At 51.2% G+C, this 20,622-nt stretch overlaps 1 protein-coding gene and 1 pseudogene across 1 annotated transcript; one reads left to right on the forward strand and one right to left on the reverse strand.

Annotated features, from left to right (window-relative positions):
• Window positions 1-282: 282 nt before the first annotated feature.
• On the forward strand, window positions 283-1,800 carry LOC147963933 (uncharacterized; annotated as a pseudogene).
• A 2,342-nt stretch (window positions 1,801-4,142) lies between these two features.
• On the reverse strand, window positions 4,143-5,351 carry LOC125515894 (pollen allergen KBG 41-like). Its single transcript, XM_048681384.2, has one exon. The coding sequence runs from the start codon at window positions 5,287-5,289 to the stop codon at window positions 4,402-4,404; it is 888 nt and encodes a 295-aa protein (XP_048537341.2). The 5' UTR covers window positions 5,290-5,351; the 3' UTR covers window positions 4,143-4,401.
• Between the last annotated feature and the right edge of the window lie 15,271 nt (window positions 5,352-20,622).

A 20,622-nucleotide genomic window follows, 5' to 3' on the forward strand; every position in this document is an offset into this window, starting at 1 on the left:
GATTGTTAGCCGCATGCATACAGGAGCGTGGATCACGGTGAGTTAGCCGGGCCATATTCAGTTGGTTGGCTGGCTTGATGTGTCCAGGTTGTTGGCTAGCTTTGTGCATGGAGTTGTGAGTGAATTCGGTCATTAGTGGATAACCATCACGATGGAGTAGTGGCCGGTGTGTTGGCCGGATCGTGCGTGCATGGATGCATGCAAGTTAGTTGGATTAGTAGGAGTTAGCAGCCGAGTGTGGCGGTTGGCCAGTGCATGTGTGAGTCTTTTGTACTAGTATTTAAGATGATCAGGTGAATGAGAAAGAGAGCCGTGAGGGCTGGATACACAATGTAGCCACGGTGGGCATCAAGGAAGTTTGTCTTGGCAAAGCTTTTGGTCTTCTTCCTTGGTGCATGTGTGTGTGCATGCGTGTGTAGAGTTCATCACCATGTGTGTGTTTGTGAGAGCTAGAAGAAGAGCGGCGCTGCAAAGAGGCGGCGCCAACAATTGGTATCAGAGCCACAAGGTCAAGGGGCGGCCGTGGCGCGCGGTGGCGTCCGCGGCGGACGTGGCGTACGCGGCCGACATGGAGGCATCGGCTGCGGCGTGCGGCGAGCGCGTGGCGACGGCGACGCGTCGCGAGTCCGCGGCTGTGCGGTGTGATGTCGTGCGCGCGAAGAGCACGGTGGTCGCGGAGACGAGGAGGTCGCGGAGGACCTGCGTGGTGGCGCAGAGGTCACGGCGGCTCGGCGCGACAACCGTGGAGGCGCGTGGCACGGAGCCGCGGCGGCCGCGGCGGACCTGCGTGGTGGCGCAGAGGCAGCGATGGCGCGGCGTGGAGGTGCTGCGCTGCGGTTGAAACTGCAGCGGCGCAGGACAATAAGCCGCGACAGCGAGCCGGGCGCGACCGGTGCGTATTATGGGTGTGCATTGGATGCGTCAGGCGCGTCGGGACAGCGGGAGTGCGTACGAGCATGCGGTTGACGTTGGGAGGGAGGCATATGTCGCCGTTGTGCTTGAGTTCGTGTTGGAGTTCGGCTACATCCTTCTGGCGTTTGTCGCTGGCGGCTGCCATGGCGGACGGGGAGGCGGCGCGCGGTGAGCGTCCGGTGCGGTCGGGCGCGTTGTGTGCGCGCGGGACGTGCGGGACGCACTGGTGCGGTCGGTCTCGTCGGACACGTCGGGTGCGCGCGGAACGTGCAGGGTACAGAGAGACGTCAGGCGTGTGTCGCCGGCAGAGGAGGAGCTCGGCGTATGTCGCCGGAGACGTGACGGAGTATGGTTGGACCGGCGTCAGTGCGCCAGGTCAGGTCCGTGGCGATGAGACCGGCGTCGTTGCGCCAGGTCGGGTCCGCGGGCTGGGTCACGGTCGTGCCGACAAAGACGACGGGAGCTGCGACAACTCTGGCGAAGGCAAGTCAAGATTAGGAGGAAAAATGTTAGTAGTAATCTTGACATGCATAGATTGTTAGCCGCATGCATACAGGAGCGTGGATCACCGTCAGTTAGTCGGGCCATATTCAGTTGGTTGGCTGACTTGATGTGTCCAGGTTGTTGGCTAGCTTTGTGCATGAAGTTGTGAGTGGATTCGGTCATTAGTGGATAACCATCACAATGGAGTAGTGGCCGGTGCGTGCATGGATGCATGCAAGTTAGTTGGATTAGTAGGAGTTAGCAGCCGAGTGTGGCGGTTGGCCAGTGCGTGTGTGAGTCTTTTGTACTGGTATTTAAGATGATCAGGTGAATGAGAAAGAGAGCCGTGAGGGCTGGATACACAGTATAGCCACGATGGGCATCAAGGAAGTTTGTCTTGGTGAAGCCATTTTGGTCTTTCTTCCTTCGTGCATGTGTGTGTGCATGCGTGTATAGAGTTCATCACCATGTGTGTGTTTGTAAGAGCTAGAAGAAGAGCGGCGCTGCAAAGAGGCGGCGCCAACATAGTCCGCTCTCACTAGGCGTTCCTTAGTCCTTACCACATGGAGCAAAATACTACCAGGGGTTTCGGATCTATTCACCACTGAGCTGCTGGCGTTTCTGGAGGGGTAATCTTTGCTCGCCTCCGGAGATACTCGCATCTGATAATACAGGTAGACTGCCTTGAGCTAGTCGACTTTTGGTCTTCTGACAACAATACTCGTTCAGTTGCCGCGCCTATCCTACAAAAATTAGAGGATATAGTCCCTAGCTTTACTTCCATTTTGGTTACCGATGTCGGGGGAAACCTGAATTCCCCGGCTCATCAGTGTGCAAACATGCATGTACACCGTAGGGCACTTAGAGTTTGTTTGATCGTAGCCCCGATTTTCTTATCCAGCGGCCCTCCAGGCAAATTGTAACGACTTTTGATACATTACTAGCACATATGCCCGAGCGTTGCAATGAAGTGAAAACTATCACGTCCATGCAAACATCCATCAACGGTGCACGATGACATCTGAACAATGTGAGATGGCAGCTGCAGGAAGGTGCACATCGATGTCTAGGAGAAATTCATATGAGCTGCGCATTAACCACGAAACGACCTTGCAATGGCATGCGTCTGATCTGTAGCAACGCTGGTCATCTTTGCAGGTTCACGTGGTTGGCTTTGCAATGTTTTTCATTCGACTTGTAGCAGCGATGACTGTCCTTGCAACGTCCGTGTCATGATTATGCAACATGGTGGTCCGAATATTCAATAGAAAAAGGAGCGATTGGTGTTGCATTAACGTGTTTCTGGCTAGATGCATTGGGCACTCGGCCTTCCATCGGTGACGCCCCGCTTGCAGTGGCATCAGTCGGGTTTGCAGTGTCGTGTTTCCATTTAACACAGTGAAGTTTGATCGAAGTTGCATGTAGATCAAGTAGGTATATTTTTGAATATATATATTTTTTATAGCAGCAAAAACATTATTAAATAAAAACATTACATACGCAACTCGGAACCAAACGCTTGCAGCACTGAAAGAAGGACTGGCATGTGCGTACATGAAAAAGTTAAGGGCCACGCACGGGGACCTCGACTTTACATCGGTGTCACCCCGCTTGCAGTAGCATCAGCTGGGCTTGCACTGTCGTGTTTCCGTTTTGGCAGAGTGAAGGTTAATCGAAGTTGCATGTAGATCAAGCAGGTATATATTTTTAAATATATATATATATTTTCATAGCAACAAAAATGTGCCACTTATCTCACGGGGGTGGAGAGTTCCGTTTGCTCTATCTTCTTCTCGCCTAGGAGCTGAGTATTAGATTTGAGGCATTGTCCGCCTCATGCCCACAATTTTTAACTCAATTTACTCCAACCATAATCTTTAGTTAATCCAGCCCACAATTCTTACTGTTATGCATTTTTGTTTCTAGCCCACAATCATTCCTTGCAGTTTTTTCATGCCCATAATTTTTCATTCAATTTACTCCAACCATAACCCTCATCTTTAATAAGGCTCTTTTTTTCAGCCCACAATTTTTAATCAAAGCCACAATCCGTACTTCTTTAATTATGCACTTTTTTTGAGCCGGCAATCATTTCCTTTCATAATATGCACAATGCAAAGTTTAGATACCAGGCAGGCCACATACACCCACGATTTCCTTGCATGTTAGAGATCCTAGCTCACGACAGAGAACTACATTGAACATATATAAATAAGACACAACATTTAGTAATCAGAAGTTTATAGTGGTCTAGTTTGTTTAGGGGTTTAAAGCTCACTTTGAGCTTTTGAGTTCGAGTCCGACTGGTGTTAATTTTTGGTTGTTTTATTACCACCACGAGGCCCTGAGGGACGGACACAAAAATAATTTTCTTGGCTGGGCTGTTGGGGCTGAGGCCCATACAGGCGGGACGAAGTGCCAAACACGAAACGAATCATTATTTTTTACACCGACGGACGAAAATCCTATGATGGACCGAACGGACGAAAATAATGGTGGTAAGAAGCAATAGCCCATTTATTAATAGGTATAGATATAGAATAAAGCTTCTAGTTCGTTGCAAAAAAAAAAGCTTTATGCTAGTATTTCGAAACAAAACTTAATCAAATAAAACTTGACATCATTAAACTCGCTCCGATATACTCCCTCCGTCCCATAATATATGGTTGCTTTTAACACAATGTCAAAACTCTCTTATATTATGGGACTCAAAACGCTTTTATATTAAGAACGGAGGAAGTACTATATGCCATATGGAATATGATGACATTTCATAAGGATATATTTCATTGTTATACAGGCGCATGCACACGCGGTCGATTCGCCGCTGCATGAAACGAATACAAAGAAGGAAGCATCAGGAAAATTCGCTCGCCGAGCGAGTCAAGGCATAGATGCCTGTGGCTTAATTACATCCCCCTTTCCTTGCCGATTTTCTAAGGCAAGATTGTAATCAAAACCTTTGATTAATAAAGCTCATTGATTCGATGTGTAGTGTTGGCGAGTTCAGGCTTTGTAGCCACCAGCAGTGGCGCCCGCGCTGGCTCCAGCGGTGGCGGTGGCCGTGGCTGCGGCAGCGGGCTTGGCATCCTTCTCGACTTGGGTCATGGCATTGATGGCCTTGCTCAGGGCGGTCTGAAAGACGGTGAATTTTACCTCCGGCGCGGCGGCGACGGTGGCGGCGTAGGCCTGCTTGACAGCGGCCTCGAGGGCGGGGATGAACTTGTAGCTCTCGTATGTGCCGCCCGTGGTCTCCTTGATGGCCTTGTTGAAGGAGGACTCGAAGACGGTGAACTTGTCGTTGACCGGGGCAGCGTCGGCGGCGGTGGCGGCGCTCCTGAAGGCGGCGTCGACCTGGTCGATGGCCTTCAACTCGCCGGTGGGGACCCCCTTGACCTCCTCCTCGGCGGGCTTGACGGAGTGGACCTCGAGGGTGCCGGAGATGACGCGGAGCGACTCGGTGAGGGTGGCTACGTAGGCGTCGTACTTGGTCTCGGGGGTGGCGCCCTGGGCTTTGTCATAGGCGAGCTTGTAGGAAAGTTCGAGGCTGCTGGAGAGTTTGGCCATTGAGCTGGACTGGGCGGCGTACTGGCCGGTGGCGGCGCCCTTGAGGACCTCCGCGAAAGCCTTGTTAGAGGCCGCGCTGAATGTGGCCTCAAATGTCTTGTACTTGTCCGCCGCAGGGACGCCGGCTGCGGCCGCCACGGCCGCCTTGAAGCCATTGTTGATATCCTCCATCAGCTTCTGCTCTGGAGTCGTCGCCTTGGGCTGGGTCCCTGGGGCGGCGGGTGTGGCCGGGGCGCCGGGGGCGTAGGCGGCGTAGGAGACGGCCGGCCCCGCCACGAGGGCGACGGCGAGGAAGAGCGCCACCGTGTACTTCTGCACCGCCGCCATTGCTGCTGCTCTTGGAGAGGAGAGGAGAGATGGTGTTGTGTTGTGAGGATGAAGGAGGCGTGGCTCTCGCTTATCTCTATATATACATACATGCATGCGAACGTACGGTGTGGTGTCATGGTGGGAGGCCAGGAGAGCTTTACGCGCCCAAATTAGCAATGCTCCTTCCGCTCTGCCTTCCGGCTTCCGCTCTCCTCCCCTGGAAATCCTATACTTACGGGTCTCTCCTTTACACTAACCTCTTACTAATCCCGTGTTAGGGGCAAAAATGCTACACCTAATTGAGGGTGAAGGCACGAGCCAGGATTAGAAATGAGGGTGTGAAGCACATAATAATTGTACACGAAATAAAAGATTGCCATATATAAGTCTTGGGTGTGGCTAGATCTTAATCGACTTGGTTAGTGAAGTGACACAACATAAAAAATATATTAAAAGAAGAGTTTGCACAGATCTCCACCTAAGAGCTCACGAATATAGGATTGGCCGAGGCTTCATTAAGTCATCGTCGGCTGAGATTTAGCAGTCCTGTTAAGTCTTATAGTAGACAAGCCAACCCGGATACATGTAGCTCGGTATCACCGCGGTCCGTATTGTCACCGGGATATGTGCTGTCAGACTATTTATATTCAGCCTCGTCGCAATACCCACAGCGAGTCATGCACAAGGAAAGAATACATCCTCTCTACACGGGGCATGCATGGTGACCATTATAGCTCATGTCATTTTTCAAATTAGTCAGTTGTGTTGGAGGGATTGACCACGGATAACCTCATCAGCACCCGATAGCATTTTAAGACATAGGGGCTAGCAAAGCCCCTCGCACCTCCCGGACGCACGGCTGGCTCCCTGGGCCGGCTGGTCCAGGAGGCCGGCTGCTAGAAGACGGCGTGTTCTCAGAAGGCGGCCTCAGGGAGCCGACACCTAGCAGGCGGACCTGCATCACCTTAAAGTTTGCACCCATTTATTACGACGAGACGTGGCGTGGCTACAGGACCACCTGCCACCCCCGAATCCAGGAGGAACGTAGCCACAGTGCGGGCGTACCAGGCAGACGCCCCTCGCCCCGCGCGGCACTGTAGTCACGCAACCCATGACGCGACCTACGTCAGCTAGGGCCATGCTCCCACGACGGGCGGTCAATACGGCCCGCAGGCGGCGGGCCCTACCTGTCCGCGAGCGATTAGACGACGGCGCACCCCGAGCAGGTGGCCTCGAGGGCGGGCCGACCTCTAGCAGGCAGCCCTCCCTCCCCTCGGAGTCTGTGCGCCACTAATCTGATGAGACGGAGTGTGCCTACAGTAAGCGCCCGCCAGGCGGCGGGACTGTAGCCATGCGCCCCCCGACAAGGCCTCCGTCATCCAGGGTGAGGCTACAGTAAAAGGTAGTCAGCATGGCCCGCAGACGGCGTGCCCTTACCTATCGGCCGAGTTTGCGGCAGCCGGCGGGACCCACCAGACGGCAGGTCCCAGCAGCCGGCGAAGAACCCGGCGCCCAGAGACACTGACATCCAGGTCCTACACCTAGACGGATTACCATTGTACCCCTGGGAGTAGGCCTATATAAACCCCCGAGGTTCACCCATGCAAAGCGTTCTGCACTCAAGCAGATACACACACCCATAGCTAGAGAGGCAAAGGAGCTAGCTTTGCGCTTCTTCCTCCTCTAGCACAACAGCTCAAGGAGCAACCTTGTAGCCACCTATTGACATTAGTCATCATGTGGAGACCCCGCAGAGCAGGACTAGGGCTGTTATTTCCACGGAGAGCCTCGAACCTCGGTAAGACTCATAGCTGTTCGAGATCTCGCTCACTCCCGCTTCCAGGGCCCGAGGACGTACTCATGTCCCCATCCATGATAAGCCACACTGTCGGTGTCAAAACCGGCGGATCTTGGGTAGGGGGTCCCGAACTGTGCGTCTAGGCCGGATGGTAACAGGAGGCAGGGGACACAATGTTTTACCTAGGTTCGGGCCCTCTTAATGGAGGTAAAACCCTACGTCCTACTTGATTGATATTGATGATATGGGTAGTACAAGAGTAGATCTACCACGAGATCAGAGAGGCTAAACCCTAGAAGCTAGCCTATGGTATGATTGTATGTTGTGGTTGTTCTACGGAGTAAAACCCTTCGGTTTATATAGACACCGGAGAGGGTTAGGGTTACACAAGGTCGGTTACAAAGGAGGAGGTATCCATATCCGTATTGCCTAGCTTGCCTTCCACGCCAAGTAGAGTCCCATCCGGACACGAGACGAAGTCTTCAATCTTGTATCTTCATAGTCTAACAGTCTGGCCGAAGGATATAATCCGTTTGTCCGGAGACCCCCACATCCAGGACTCCCTCAGTAGCCCCCGAACCAGGCTTCAATAACGATGAGTCCGGCGCGCAGTATTGTCTTCGGCATTGCAGGGCGGGTTCCTCTCTAAATTCCGTGTACCTGTCAAAATAGTGTCCGGCCTCTTGTGAATTTTACACTCCTAGGCTTCCACGCCCAATAATGGCCACTTTCCACGTGTCGAGCGAATGTGAAGAGCCAGGTGTTTTTACATTTTCCCCCTAGCTGTGTGAATGAGCTTCCTATTAACAAGACGAGGATTCAGATCCAAATCACACCATCCTCCCTTGGCGAGCCTTCATCGGAGCGCATTCGACAGAGATCCATTCCATCATGGCCGGTCGACGCAGCTCCTCCTCTAGCTCCCCTAGCCCCACGCCTGGAGAATGGGAGAGATGCTCCGTCCCGCACAGCAAATTAGTGATGCTTCGATCCAAGGGACTTCTTCCCCAGCGTGCATGGTCCCGGTTCGAGCTGGGCTTGCTACCTATAATGGCGGAGAGCAAGCGGAGAGCCTTCCCAATCCCTCCAAGGGAGAGTGGGTATGCCTTGTCCCTTATTTGGTAAGAGGGCTCGGATTTCCAATTCATCCGTTTCTCCGGGGGCTCCTGGAGTTCTATAACCTCCAGTTGCACAACCTTACGCCTGCCTCCATGCTGCATATCGCGGGATTCGTAGCCCTTTGCGAGTTGTTTTTGGGCTGTGAGGCTCATTTCGCTCTGTGGAAGAAGCCGTTCTGCCTTGTGCCCCGTTTCTCAGAAGGGGTCAATATATCAAGTGGGCGGAGCCGAAGTGTGGCGTATTGCCGGGACCGAATACCTGTCCGGAACCCCAAAGAAGACGTCCGAAGACTGGCCTTCAGAATGGTTTTATATAGAAGACGTGCCCCTCCCCGATCCTATTAGAATCAGCCTTCCTAAGTTCGACAACACCCCTTTGAAGAAGCGCCGGAGCTGGCGTCCATGGAGCTCCCTGGAGGAAGATGACAGGGGACGTTCTCTACCTAATGAGTCGGATAAGTTTTTTAGCTCGATCCGGATTGACCATGATCGAGGTCATGGCCATATGTATTATGCGGGGGGCAGCCGCTTCAATATAGAGGCCACCCCATGTGGGATTTCAACGGGGAGGATGACGCCACCCGCCACGGCCGCAAAGGGCCGGGATCGGTTGCTGATCTAATAAAGATCTTATCCACTTTGTACAAGGGAGAAGAGGAGGAATTCCTTCGTGTCAACCCGCAGGGCGGATTTTCTTCGTACAATCCTCCGAGCTGGGTAAGCGGAGACTTTTTCTCGCCCATCCGTTTCGTATTCCCGTAGTTAAGTATTCAGTCTGGCGATTTCATCGCAGGAGCTGCGCCAGGCTGTAAAGGAGATAAATGGGCCCCCTCCAGAACCCGACGATCCTGGACGGTCCCTTGACCCGGCCTCCCAGGAGGATCCGGACATATCTGTGGAGCTGATCGATGGGGTATTTTACCAATCGAGTAATGACAACGGTTTGGTGGCCATTACAGCAGATTACCCTGAGCTACTTCCAGCCTCACAGGTGACTGAGACCAAAGTCCCAGCACTTTGAAAAGGGATCCATCCTTGCATGTTTTTGATTGCCATATAACAGCCGTGTTTTGCAGGGGAGGTCCTCGAGGCGGAAGGCCGAGCCTGCGGCGACTAGCCCACAAGGGGCCGCGAGGCTAGGCAGGCTGAAAAGACCCGTAGTCCGGATTGAGACACCGGCGCAGCAGTACGGCTCGCCGTCCTTATTGCAAGACATTATTCTCAGAGGCATATTAACGCCCATGCCTTCTTTTCAGGAAAAAGAGCGCTCGCCGGACTATACCCGTAGAGGCTACTAATCCCGCCTCCACCAGCCAGGCTCCAAGGCCGGATTCGGAGGCGGGAATGAGGAGTGCGCAGGGGGCTCCTCCGACAGAGGATGCAGATAAACTGTCTGCCACCAATTCCGAGGTGGAAAGTGCCATGAACCACAGGCGTCGCCGGACTATTCTTCGTGATGCTTGTTTCTCCCAACAGGCATTGGATGCCTTCAACTCGGGAGATGCGTACCTCCGTGCCGCTCAAAATGGTCTAGCCAGAGCCACGGAGCAGTATGTAAAAGACATACGGGTGAGAAAATTTGGTGAATATATATATCAGTAGCCCCTGAGACTTGAAACAGTTAGAATAACTGATTTAAGGATCACTTGTTATGCAGGTTCTTACCGAAAAGAATACTCAACTGTCCCAAGAGCTGGAAGAGTGCAAAGCCCAACTTCAGGCCACACTGGCCGTGGCGGGGGAGCCCAAAGAAACCCCCTCTGGTAATATATCCTTCGAACGATAAGTGACATATAGGATAAGCAACAGCTCCTACGCCAGCTGAAGGCCAGTGAGAGCGTGCTTACGAGGGTGAGGCAGGAGAAGAATGATCTCCTAGATGCCAACACCAAACTGGGCGTGGAACTAAAAGATGTTCGTGCCCAACTGTCGGACTCTGTTAAGGAGAATCGGCGGCTTCGACGCGGCCTATTTAGTAAGTGCTTGAACGAACTTTGAAAGAGAGTTCGGCGAGGAAGCTGGCTGACAGAGTTATGTTTGTAGGTATGCTAACAGGTCATCCTACCGAGGAAATGTCCGGTTCAATGGGTGATCTTCTTCCCGAGCTCTCACAGCTGCACGAACGAGTTCGGCAGGTGATGCAAGGCATCGCCTAGGCCTTGTGGCCATCCTCTCCATACCCGAAGGCCTTGGAGAGCTTGCAGAAAAGCTGAAGCGAGCGCGGCGGCGCTTCCGATTATGGAAGATATCGGCCTGCCGTCAGGGCGCCAGGGAAGCCTGGGCAATGGTACGTAAAGACACGGTACACGAAGGCTGACCCGAACCACATGGCCGGAGTCGGACCTGTGGGGCCCGATGGGAAGGAGATCCCTGTGAGCTTAGTGTATGACCAAGTAGAATTGGCCGCAAAGTATTGCCAACAGGATTGTAGACTACACAGCCCTTTTGGATGGTATTGAAGAGGAATTCAACCAGTCAAATTGACTATGTAACTTAAAGTGACATGTATAATGCCCTTCTAGCCGGATTGTAGATCGTCTGTCGTGGCAGACCTTTTTGCTTCAACCTCGGGACCCGACAGTCCGGAGTGTATCCGAATACCCTCTCGGTTATGTACGAACCGGGGCATGCGTGGAGACCAGGCGTAGGGGTCGTTAGTGCTTTATCAGACAAGTGCCCAACTAGTTATGTCATATTACATGGGTAGTAAGAAACATTTTCTAGGGAGAATAGTTCCGTTAAGGGTTCCTTTCCCTGGGAAGCATGCCCTAAAGTGCATGTCCGGACTGTGATAAGAAGCATAGAAAAAGCATCTGGGTGCAAATATGGATAATAAATAAAAGTCATATTTTGTTCACCGACCGAATATTCCCTTAAGAACGCTAGCTTTCGGCTTCACCTAGTCTGAGGTACACATCCGGCTGACCCGGTGGTAGCAATCGCAGAGGTGCTCCCCTTATGCCCTAGCCGAATTAACGGGAACGTAGGGCATAAATACAAGAGCCAGGCAACCCAGCTTTGCCAAAACTTAAGTCATATCGATGCATATAATGGTGAAAAAAGGTACATGCGGAAGTATAACACATGTGTTCGGCGTGAGGCCCAGGTAAATAATTTAAGCTTCTGTGAAAGAAGCCCCCAGGTATGGAGAGTGCGGCTAGCGCATTTGTAATGTACAAGTGAGGCACAAGGTGACCCTTGAAGGCCTAGAGAAATAATAAGAAAAAGAAAGAAAGGGAAACAAGACAGATGATGCATATGCAGAAAATGGACAAAGGGAGGGGACTAACATAGACTCCGGTGCTAGGCATAGAATCTTCGAAGCCTGGCTACGTTCCATGGGTTCGGCTGGAGTCGACTAGTCAATGCATCCCGCAGTCGGTACGCTCCACCGGTCAGAACTTGATCGATAATGAAGGGACCTTCCCATTTGGGCTCGAGCTTGTTCTTTTTCTTTTCCGGCAGTCGTAGAACTAGTTCGCCAACGTTATAAGTTTTGGCCCGTACTTCTCTGCTTTGGTATCGGCGAGCCTGTTGCTGGTAAAATGCGGAACGGGCTTTGGCTATGTCGCGCTCTTCCTCCAAGGTGTCCAGACTGTCCTGCCGATCGAGCTCGGCTTCTCTTTCTTCGTACATGCGCACTCGAGGTGAGTCATGAATTATGTCACAGGGCTAGACTGCCTCTGCGCCGTACACCATAAAAACGGTGTATATCCGGTACTACAATTTGGCATGGTCCGCAGCCCCCAGAGTACGGAGTCGAGCTCCTCTACCCAGTGCGTGTCAGACTCCGTTAAGGAACGCACTAATCTGGGTTTAATGCCGCTCATTATAAGACCGTTTGCTCGTTTGACTTGACGGTTGGTTTGTGGGTGATAGACTGAAGCATAATCGAGCTTGATGCCCATTTTGCTGCACCAGAGTTTTACCTCGTAGGCCGTGAAGTTCGTGCCGTTATCAGTGATGATGCCATGGCGGACGCCTGTAACGGTGTACAACCCCGGATATGAAATCTATCACCGGTCCGGATTCGGCTGTTTTAACCGGTTTAGCCTCTATCCATTTGGTGAATTTATCCACCATGACCAATAAGTATTTTTTTCTTGTGGGTTCCCCCTTTAAGGGGTCCAACGATGTCAAGCCCCCAGACCGCGAAGGTCCATGTAATGGGGATTGTTTGGAGGGCGGTGGGTGGCATGTGGCTTTGATTTGCAAAGAGCTGGCAACCGGCGCAACGTTGGACCAAGTCATGTGCATCTGCCCGGGCCGTTGGCCAGTAGAATCCTATACGGAAGGCCTTGATTACAAGATCCCGGGCTGCGGCGTGATGACCGCCGAGTCCGGCGTGAATTTCTGCCAAAAGGTTCCGCCCTTCCTCTTCGGAGATGCACCTTTGAAGGACTCCGGTAGTGCTTTTCTTGTACAATTCTCCCTCATGGACCCTTTAGGCCTTGGATCGCCGCACTATGCAGCGTGCCTCATTTTGGTCTTCCGGAAGTTCCTGTCTAGTTAGGTAGGCCAGGAATGGTTCTGTCCACGGTGCAATAATGGCCATTATTTCGTGGACTGAATGTGTTATTTCGGTGGCGGAGCCTCCGATTGTGTCAGAGAGTTCGGTATCGGGTATTTTGGCCGGGTCCGGACTGTTGTTACCGGTGTCCCCTTCCCATGCAACGGATGGCTTGAAGAGCCTTCCGATGCGGGTGAGGATATCCGCTGCCTGATTGTTTTCCCGAGCCACATGGTGGAATTCAAGCCCCTTGAACCGAGCTGACATTTTTAGGACAGCATTGCGATAAGCTGCCATTTTCGGATCCTTGGCATCAAAGTCTCCATTTATTTGGGATATTGCAAGGTTCGAATCCCCACGCACCTCTAGGCGTTGAATGCCCATGGATACTGCCATCCGGAGACCATGTAGAAGGGCCTCATATTCGGCTGCATTGTTGGAGTCCGTATATATTATCTATAGAACATATTGAACTGTATCTCCTGTTGGGGACGTTAAAACGACGCCAGCCCCCAGACCAGCCAACATTTTGGAGCCGTCAAAGTGCATGATCCAGTTTGAATATGTGCCGTACTCCTTAGGGAGTTCTGCTTCCGTCCACTCAGCGACGAAGTCAGCCAAAACTTGCGACTTAATAGCTCGCCGTGGCTTGTAAGTTATGTCGAACGGGAGGAGCTCAATGGCCCATTTGGCAATCCGGCCCGTCGCGTCACGGTTGTTTATAATATCGTTAAGTGGTACTTCCGAGGGTACCATTATCGAACACTCTTGAAAGTAATGTCGCAGCTTCCGGGATGCCATAAATACCGCGTATGCTATCTTTTGATAATGCGGGTACCATGATTTGCATGGAGTAAGGATAGTGGACACATAGTAAACCGGCTTTTGAAGGGGGGATTTGTGTCCGTCCACTTCTCGCTCGACGACGAGAACTACGCTTACTTCTTGATGAGTTGTCGCAATGTATAATAGCATTGGTTCGCCAATGTTTGGCGCGGCCAGGACTGGGTTTGTTGCCAATATGGCTTTTTATTTCGTTGAGTCCGGCCGTGGCGGCATCCGTCCACTCGAAGTGTTCGGTGTGCCGGAGGAGGCGATAAAGGGGTAATGCCTTTTCTCCTAAGAGGGAGATAAATCGGCTTAGAGCAGCCACGCATTCGGTCAATTTTTGTATTTGTTTGAGGTCTGTTGGGGGAGCCAACTGTGACAACGCTCGGATTTTGGCCGGATTAGCTTCAATACCTCTACTGGAGACAATGAATCCCAGGAGTTTTCCAGCTGGTACGCCGAAAACGCATTTTTCTGGATTGAGCTTGATGTCATATGTTCGGAGGTTATCGAATGTGAGCCTCAAGTCGTCTACTAGAGATTCGACATGCTTGGTTTTGACGACCACGTCATCTACGTATGCCTCCACTGTTTTGCTGATATGTTGCGCCGGCGTTTTTGAGCCCGAAGGGCATTGTGTTGAAGCAGAATGGGCCGTATGGTGTGATGAATGCCGTTGCGGCTTAGTCTGGCTCTGCCATTGTAATTTGATGGTAGCCGGAGTATGCGTCGAGGAAACACAATGAATCGTGTCCTGCGGTAGCGTCGATGATTTGATCGATGCGGGGGAGGGGAAGGGATCCTTTGGGCAGGCCTTGTTAAGGTCCTTAAAATCGACGCACAAGTGCCAGGATTTGTCCTTCTTTGGTACCATCACCAGGTTTGCTAGCCAGTCCGGATGTTTTATGTCTCTGATGAATCCGGCCTCCAATAGCTTGGCTAGTTCCTCTCCCATGGCCTGTCTCTTAGGTTCGGAGAAATGCCGAAGAGCCTGCTTGACTGGCTTGAATCCTTTTAGGGTATTTAGGCTATGCTCGGCCAGCCTGCGTGGGATTCCTGGCTTGTCTGAAGGGTGCCAGGCAAAAATGTCCTAGTTCTCGCGTAGGAACTCTCATAGTGCGGCGTCGACATCAGGGTTTAATTATGCCCCGATGGAAGCTGTTTTTGTAGGGTCCGTTGGATGGACTTGGAATTTGACTATTTTGTCCGCCGGTTTAAAGGAGGTGGACTTGGATCTTTTATCGAGTATCACGTCGTCCCTGTTCACTGTGGAGCGCAGCGCAGTTAGTTCCTCGGCCGCTAGGGCTTCGGACAGTGCCTCGAGGGCCAGTGCGGCTGTCTTATTTTCGGCGCGGAGTGCTATGTCCGGATCACTAGCAAGAGTGATGATTCCGTTGGGCTCGGGCATTTTGAGCTTCATGTACCCGTAATGGGGTATGGCTTGGAAGATTGTGGATGCCTCCCGCCCTAACAGAGTGTGGTATCCGCTGCTGAACGGGGCCACTTGGAATGTAATTTCTTCGGACCTGTAATTATCCGGCGTGCCGAATACCACATCTAGTGTGATTTTCCCAGCACAGCGTGCTTCCCGACTGGGGATGATTCCTCTAAAGGTTGTGCTACTTTGCTCAATGTGACTCCAGTCTATTTCCATCTTTTGAAGAGTTTCCTCATAGATGAGGTTTAATCCGCTGCCGCCATCCATGAGTACCTTGGTGAGTCGAAAGCCGTCCACGATTGGACTGAGGACCAGTGCGGCTGGTGCTCGGGCTGTTCAGAATTTAGGTTTGTCACTGGCATTGAAGGTAATAGCTGTGTCACTCCGAGGATTTATTTCTGCTTGCGTCTATTATTTGACGCGAAGGTCTCAAAGACCGTTAACACCGTATTGTTGTCCACGGGATGGTGCCCTGTGGTATTTGGGAGGAGTAGATCCTCACCACTTTTGGCCACCTGCCGGAGTATACAACATTCTCTAAGGCTGTGCGTTGGTATTGCATCCGCTGCACTATGAATTTTGCAGGGTCCGTTGAGCCATCCCTCCAGTACGGTTCCTTGCCCTGTAGGGAGCTTTTGCTTTTTGGTAGTTAACCCAGGTGTATTATGATAATGCACCCTTTTATTTTGGACTGGATTTGTATTCAGGGTCGGATTATCCCAAAATTTTATTTTGGTTTTCCAGGCGCTTTCCATCGCACAGTACTTTTGTACCATGGACACCAAGTCGGCAAAGCGTGTAATTTCGCGGCGACTTATGGCGTTGAGGATTCCCTTGTCCGTGCAATTATTGCAGAAGAATGAAATTGCGTCTTCCTCGCGGCAGTCCTTTATCCTGTTCATGACCAGGAGGAATCTGGCCCAGTAATGGTGTACTTTTTCTGCGGGCTCTTGCCTAATTTGGCATAGATCGCTTATGTTTGGGTGGGTGTGTGGAATTGAACCCGAATCCTCACCCAATCGGAGACTCAGGGGCCAAGGAGTTTCCGAACTCGGAGGTTTGGATTCTTGGAGGTTTTCCAATAAATCTAGCCCGCTGCCTGACTCTAGGTTTAGGTCTTGAGTGACGTCCTCCCCTCCAAGGGTATCCGGCTTGGAGGCATCGGGAATCTGGACATAGCTAGTCCATAAGATAGATAAAGGGTTGCCGCATTGTTCCTCCACCACTGCAACGTGATGGGTGACCTGGGGAGAGTTGACCTCTCTCAGATCGGGTTTAGGCCCAATCTGATCGTAGTCTGTAGCGACTCCCAGGGCGGTGATGTGATCCAAGAGCTCGTTCAGGGAAGAGAGCTCCATTGGATCTAACTGCTCGGCGAGTTCCGAGTTGACGTGAAGATTGCTTTTGATGACCTGAGAAGTCATCGTCGGCGTGGCGGCCGAACAGGCAGTCATAAGAAAACCACCTAGCCGGAGAGTTTGGCCGATAGCCAAAGCTCCCTCAGCAACAGTGCCGTCTTTAAAGACGGGATGAGGCATCCTTCATGATGGCGACGGCACAGCGGAACTCTCAATGAAAGCACCAATGTTGGTGTCAAAACCAGCGGATCTCGGGTAGGGGGTCCCGAACTGTGCATATAGGCCGGATGGTAACAGGAGGCCGGGGACACAATGTTTTACCCAGGTTCGGGCCCTCTGAATGGAGGTAAAAACCTACGTCCCGCTTGATTGATATTGATGATATGGGTAGTACAAGAGTAGATCTACCACGAGATCAGAGAGGCTAAACCCTAGAAGCTAGCCTATGGTATGATTGTATGTTGTGGTTGTTCTACGGACTAAAACCCTTCGGTTTATATAGACACCGGAGAGGGTTAGGGTTACACAAGGTCGGTTACAAAGGAGGAGGTATCCATATCCGTATTGCGTAGCTTGCCTTCCACGCCAAGTAGAGTCAAATCCGGACACGAGACGAAGTCTTCAATTTTGTATCTTCATAGTCTAACAGTCCGGCCGAAGGATATAATCCGGCTGTCCGGAGACCCCCTAATCTAGGACTCCCTCACACCCCCTGGCATATGTCGCTAGATATCCCCGACAAGTAGTGATGTACCGGGCCCTCGGCTGTTCAAAAAGTAATGGTAGGTGGTTGTACGAGTGATAGTTACCATGATCTCATCCTCTATATCACTAAGCTCCCTAATTTTAGAGGGCTGAAAACCAATTAAGGCTATGGATTTCGATTTTGGTCTCTTCGCCTCCCGCTGGGTGGGTCCCTCTGGTAAAGGGGCTCGGTGGCGTGGGCCTTGGTGGTCGTTGGTGGAAACGACTACATAAGCACGTTCTCCTCCAACCGTCTGTAACACCCATGTGTAATGATCTACAGTAACCTCTCTGATTAAGCTAAGTCATTTTGCTAAACAGTGCTTGGTCACCTTTGATCCAAATCTCATTTCAAATTTCACTTTGAATTCAAAATCAAATTATAAGTGAAATTAAGAAATTCAAAGGTAATAAAACTAAAAAGTTCATGTGATGGCAATTAATCCATAGTTATTTATGGTCGAGAAAAACTAGGTCACTTGTCTGCTTAATCAAAAGGTATCACCTTAAAAACTGGCTAAAACAGCCACTTTAATACATTTGCTTTTATTCAAAATCAAATGTTTTCAAATATTACTCCAACCATTTTATAGCAGTGCCAAATATTGCATGGTATTTATGGAGCCAACTCCCATATTTTTACAAAGCCAAATAGTGGCTAAAGAAAATACAAAACAAAAAATATAAAAAGAAAACGGAAAGAAAGCTAAAATAAAAAATAAAAAGGGGGAAATCACCATGTGCCACTGGGCCGCAGCGCATGGCCCAGGTGGCCTAGCCTCCCCCCTTGTCATCTACCTAGCTACAGGGTCAGGGGGTCCGTGGCTAGCATTCATGCTGCCACGGCCTCAACTGTCGTCGTGGCGGCCATCTGCTACCCCCTGTCGGCTAAAAGGTCGCCCCACGCCCCTGGAACCCTAGCTGCCCCCTCCCCCCAGATCCACTTCCCCGTTGCCTCTCTCCATCCTCCGCTCGATCCCGAACGCCATCGTCGCCATGGCTTGCCACGGCCGCGCCCACTGACCTCACCGCGCCATGCCACCGTGTCCATCCGCTTCACCGTCGACCGCACTGTCGCCTGGTGCCATCCATTGGAGCCAGGAGCCACCGCAATGACCTCTGTGTCCTCGTCTTCCTCCTTTACCCTACTAGACCCTCCATGGCCGTATCCTCGTGAGCAAATGCTTCCCCCTCGACCCCTTCCCCTTCATTGTCCATGTCGTAGCCATAGTTGCCGCCAAGGTTGTACCCGCTGCCGCGGTTGACCTCGCTGGCGTGCTCCCGTTGCCGCAGCCCATGCCTGAGCTCGCCGTCTCGCTCCTGGGGTTCCCAGGAGCACAAAGCACACACTCACGCTCTCTCTCATGCTCCCTAGCCTCGGTTTCGGCCTCGCCCAACTCCGGTCACCGCTCCACCTCGTCGCCGGCGACGTTTTCGGCCTTCCCGAGTCCAAACACCACCACCAGATGGTCCGGCTGGTTCTCTACATTCGAACGCGTCATCACACGCGTCGAAAGGCCCTTTGTAGCCGAAACCTGAGCACCTCCCATGCGCACCACCATCAATTTGGTTGCCGACAGCTAAACAACGGCGCGTCACTGCCACGTGGACTGCCACTAGGCAACCGTGGGTCGCTGGCAGCTAGACCCCATGGGCCAGTTGACTAGTCAATAGGTCAACACTAACCTGCTGACTTGGCCCTCCCTGCCCATTGTCAGTCTCTGCTGATAGGGGTGTTGACCTAGTCAACAGGCCCCTCCTGAAGCTTCCAAGGTCTCTCTTGTTCATAAAAAATCGTCAAAAATTTTCGTAGCGTTTGGACTCCTTTTGGTACTGATTTCCTGGAAAACCAAAAATAAGTAGAAAACTGCAACTCACACTAGGCACTGGGTTAATAGGTTAGTCCCTGAAAATGATATAAAATAGCGTATAATTGCATATAAAACATCCAAGATGGACACTATAATTGCGTGGAACAATCATAAAAAAATATAAACACATTGGAGAAGTATCAGTTGTCTCGCTGGATGCGAACTTGGCGGAGCAGGAAGCGCTGCTTGAGTCCTACAGCTCCATCCACGAGATACGCCTCGCTCGTTGGCAGTACCACCAATGGGTGGCAGAGGTGGTGGCTGCCTACAAGGAGTGCGACGAGGCGGGTGATGTTGTGTTCGGTGAGACTGACGAGGAGGAGGAGGACACCGTCGAGGCCGCGCCTCGCCACCACGACAAAGAAGCAGGGACGTCCACCGACATTGCCGACAACGAGGAAGAGTAGTGCACGGTAAGTGGCCGCCGCTCGGGTCCCAATAAGGCCACTGCTCTTCCCATTCGAGAGAAGCCACAGTAGGTGGGCTCAACATCATCGGCAGATTAGCCGCTTGGCAGTGACGTGGAGGCGAGCAACTTTCTTCTCGGGGCTTCACGTGACTTGAATTTGCGTTCGTATTTGCCCAAAGAGGAAGGGATGATGCAGCACAGCTACGCAAGTATTTCCCTCAGTTATGAAACCAAGGTTATGAATCCAGTAGGAGAACCAAGCAACACTATGTAAACTATACCTGCACACAAAGAACAAATACTTGCAACCCAATGTGTAAGAGGGGTTGTCAATCCCTCCACGGTAAAATTGAATGAGATTGGATAAATAGATATAGTGAAAACACAAAATAAGGTAAGCAAACAAAAAGTGTGGCAAGGTAGTTTTGGTTTTTTGGAATAATAGATCTGAAAACAATATGAAAAAAGATAGACCCGGGGGGCATAGATTTCACTAGTGTCTTCTCTCGAGGAAATAGCATACGGTGGGTAAATGCTACCTCTTGAGCATGCGTTGGTTTTCCCTTCAAGAGGAAAGGGTGATGCAGCAAAGTAGTGTAAGTATTTCCCTCGGTTTTGTAGAACCAAGGTATCAATCGAGTCGGAGACAACGCACAAGTCACCTAGTACCTACACAAACAATCAAGAACCTTGCAACCAACACGATAAAGGGGTTCTCAATCCCTTTACGGCCACTCGCAAATGTGAGATCTAATAAAGATAGTAAAGTAAATATTTTTGCTATTTTTGTTGTATAGATTGGAAAGTAAAGATTGCAAAATAGTAAACGAGATGCGATGAAAATAAAAGAGATGCAATATAATAAGGAAGAGACCCGGGGGCCATAGGTTTCACTAGTGGCTTCTCTCAATATAGCATGTATTACAGTGGGTCAACAAATTACTGCCGAGCAATTGATTGAAGAGCGCATAGTTATGAAAGTAGGCATCACATCCGTGTCTAGTAGACTGAAATGATTCTGCATCTACAACTATTACTCCACACATCGACCGCTATCCATCATGCATCTAGAGTATTAGTAAGTTCATAAGAACAGAGTAACGCATTAGGCAAGATGACATGATGTAGAGGGATAAACTCAAGCAATATGATATAAACCCCATCTTCTTATCCTCGATGGCAACAATACAATGCGTGCCTTGCTGCCCGTACTGTCACTTCGAAAGGACACCGCAAGATTGAACCCAAAGCTAAGCACTTCCCCCATTGCAAGAAAG

The sequence above is a fragment of the Triticum urartu genome, chromosome 6A (genome assembly GCF_056163025.1).
Source record: "Triticum urartu cultivar PI428250 chromosome 6A, HENAU_Tu73, whole genome shotgun sequence".
NCBI classification, from domain to species: domain Eukaryota; kingdom Viridiplantae; phylum Streptophyta; class Magnoliopsida; order Poales; family Poaceae; genus Triticum; species Triticum urartu.

What these genes read in the sequence shown, in the direction of transcription:
- LOC125515894 (XM_048681384.2), bottom strand. Translation starts at nt 5,289, where the DNA reads ATGGCGGCGGTGCAGAAGTACACGGTGGCGCTCTTCCTCGCCGTCGCC.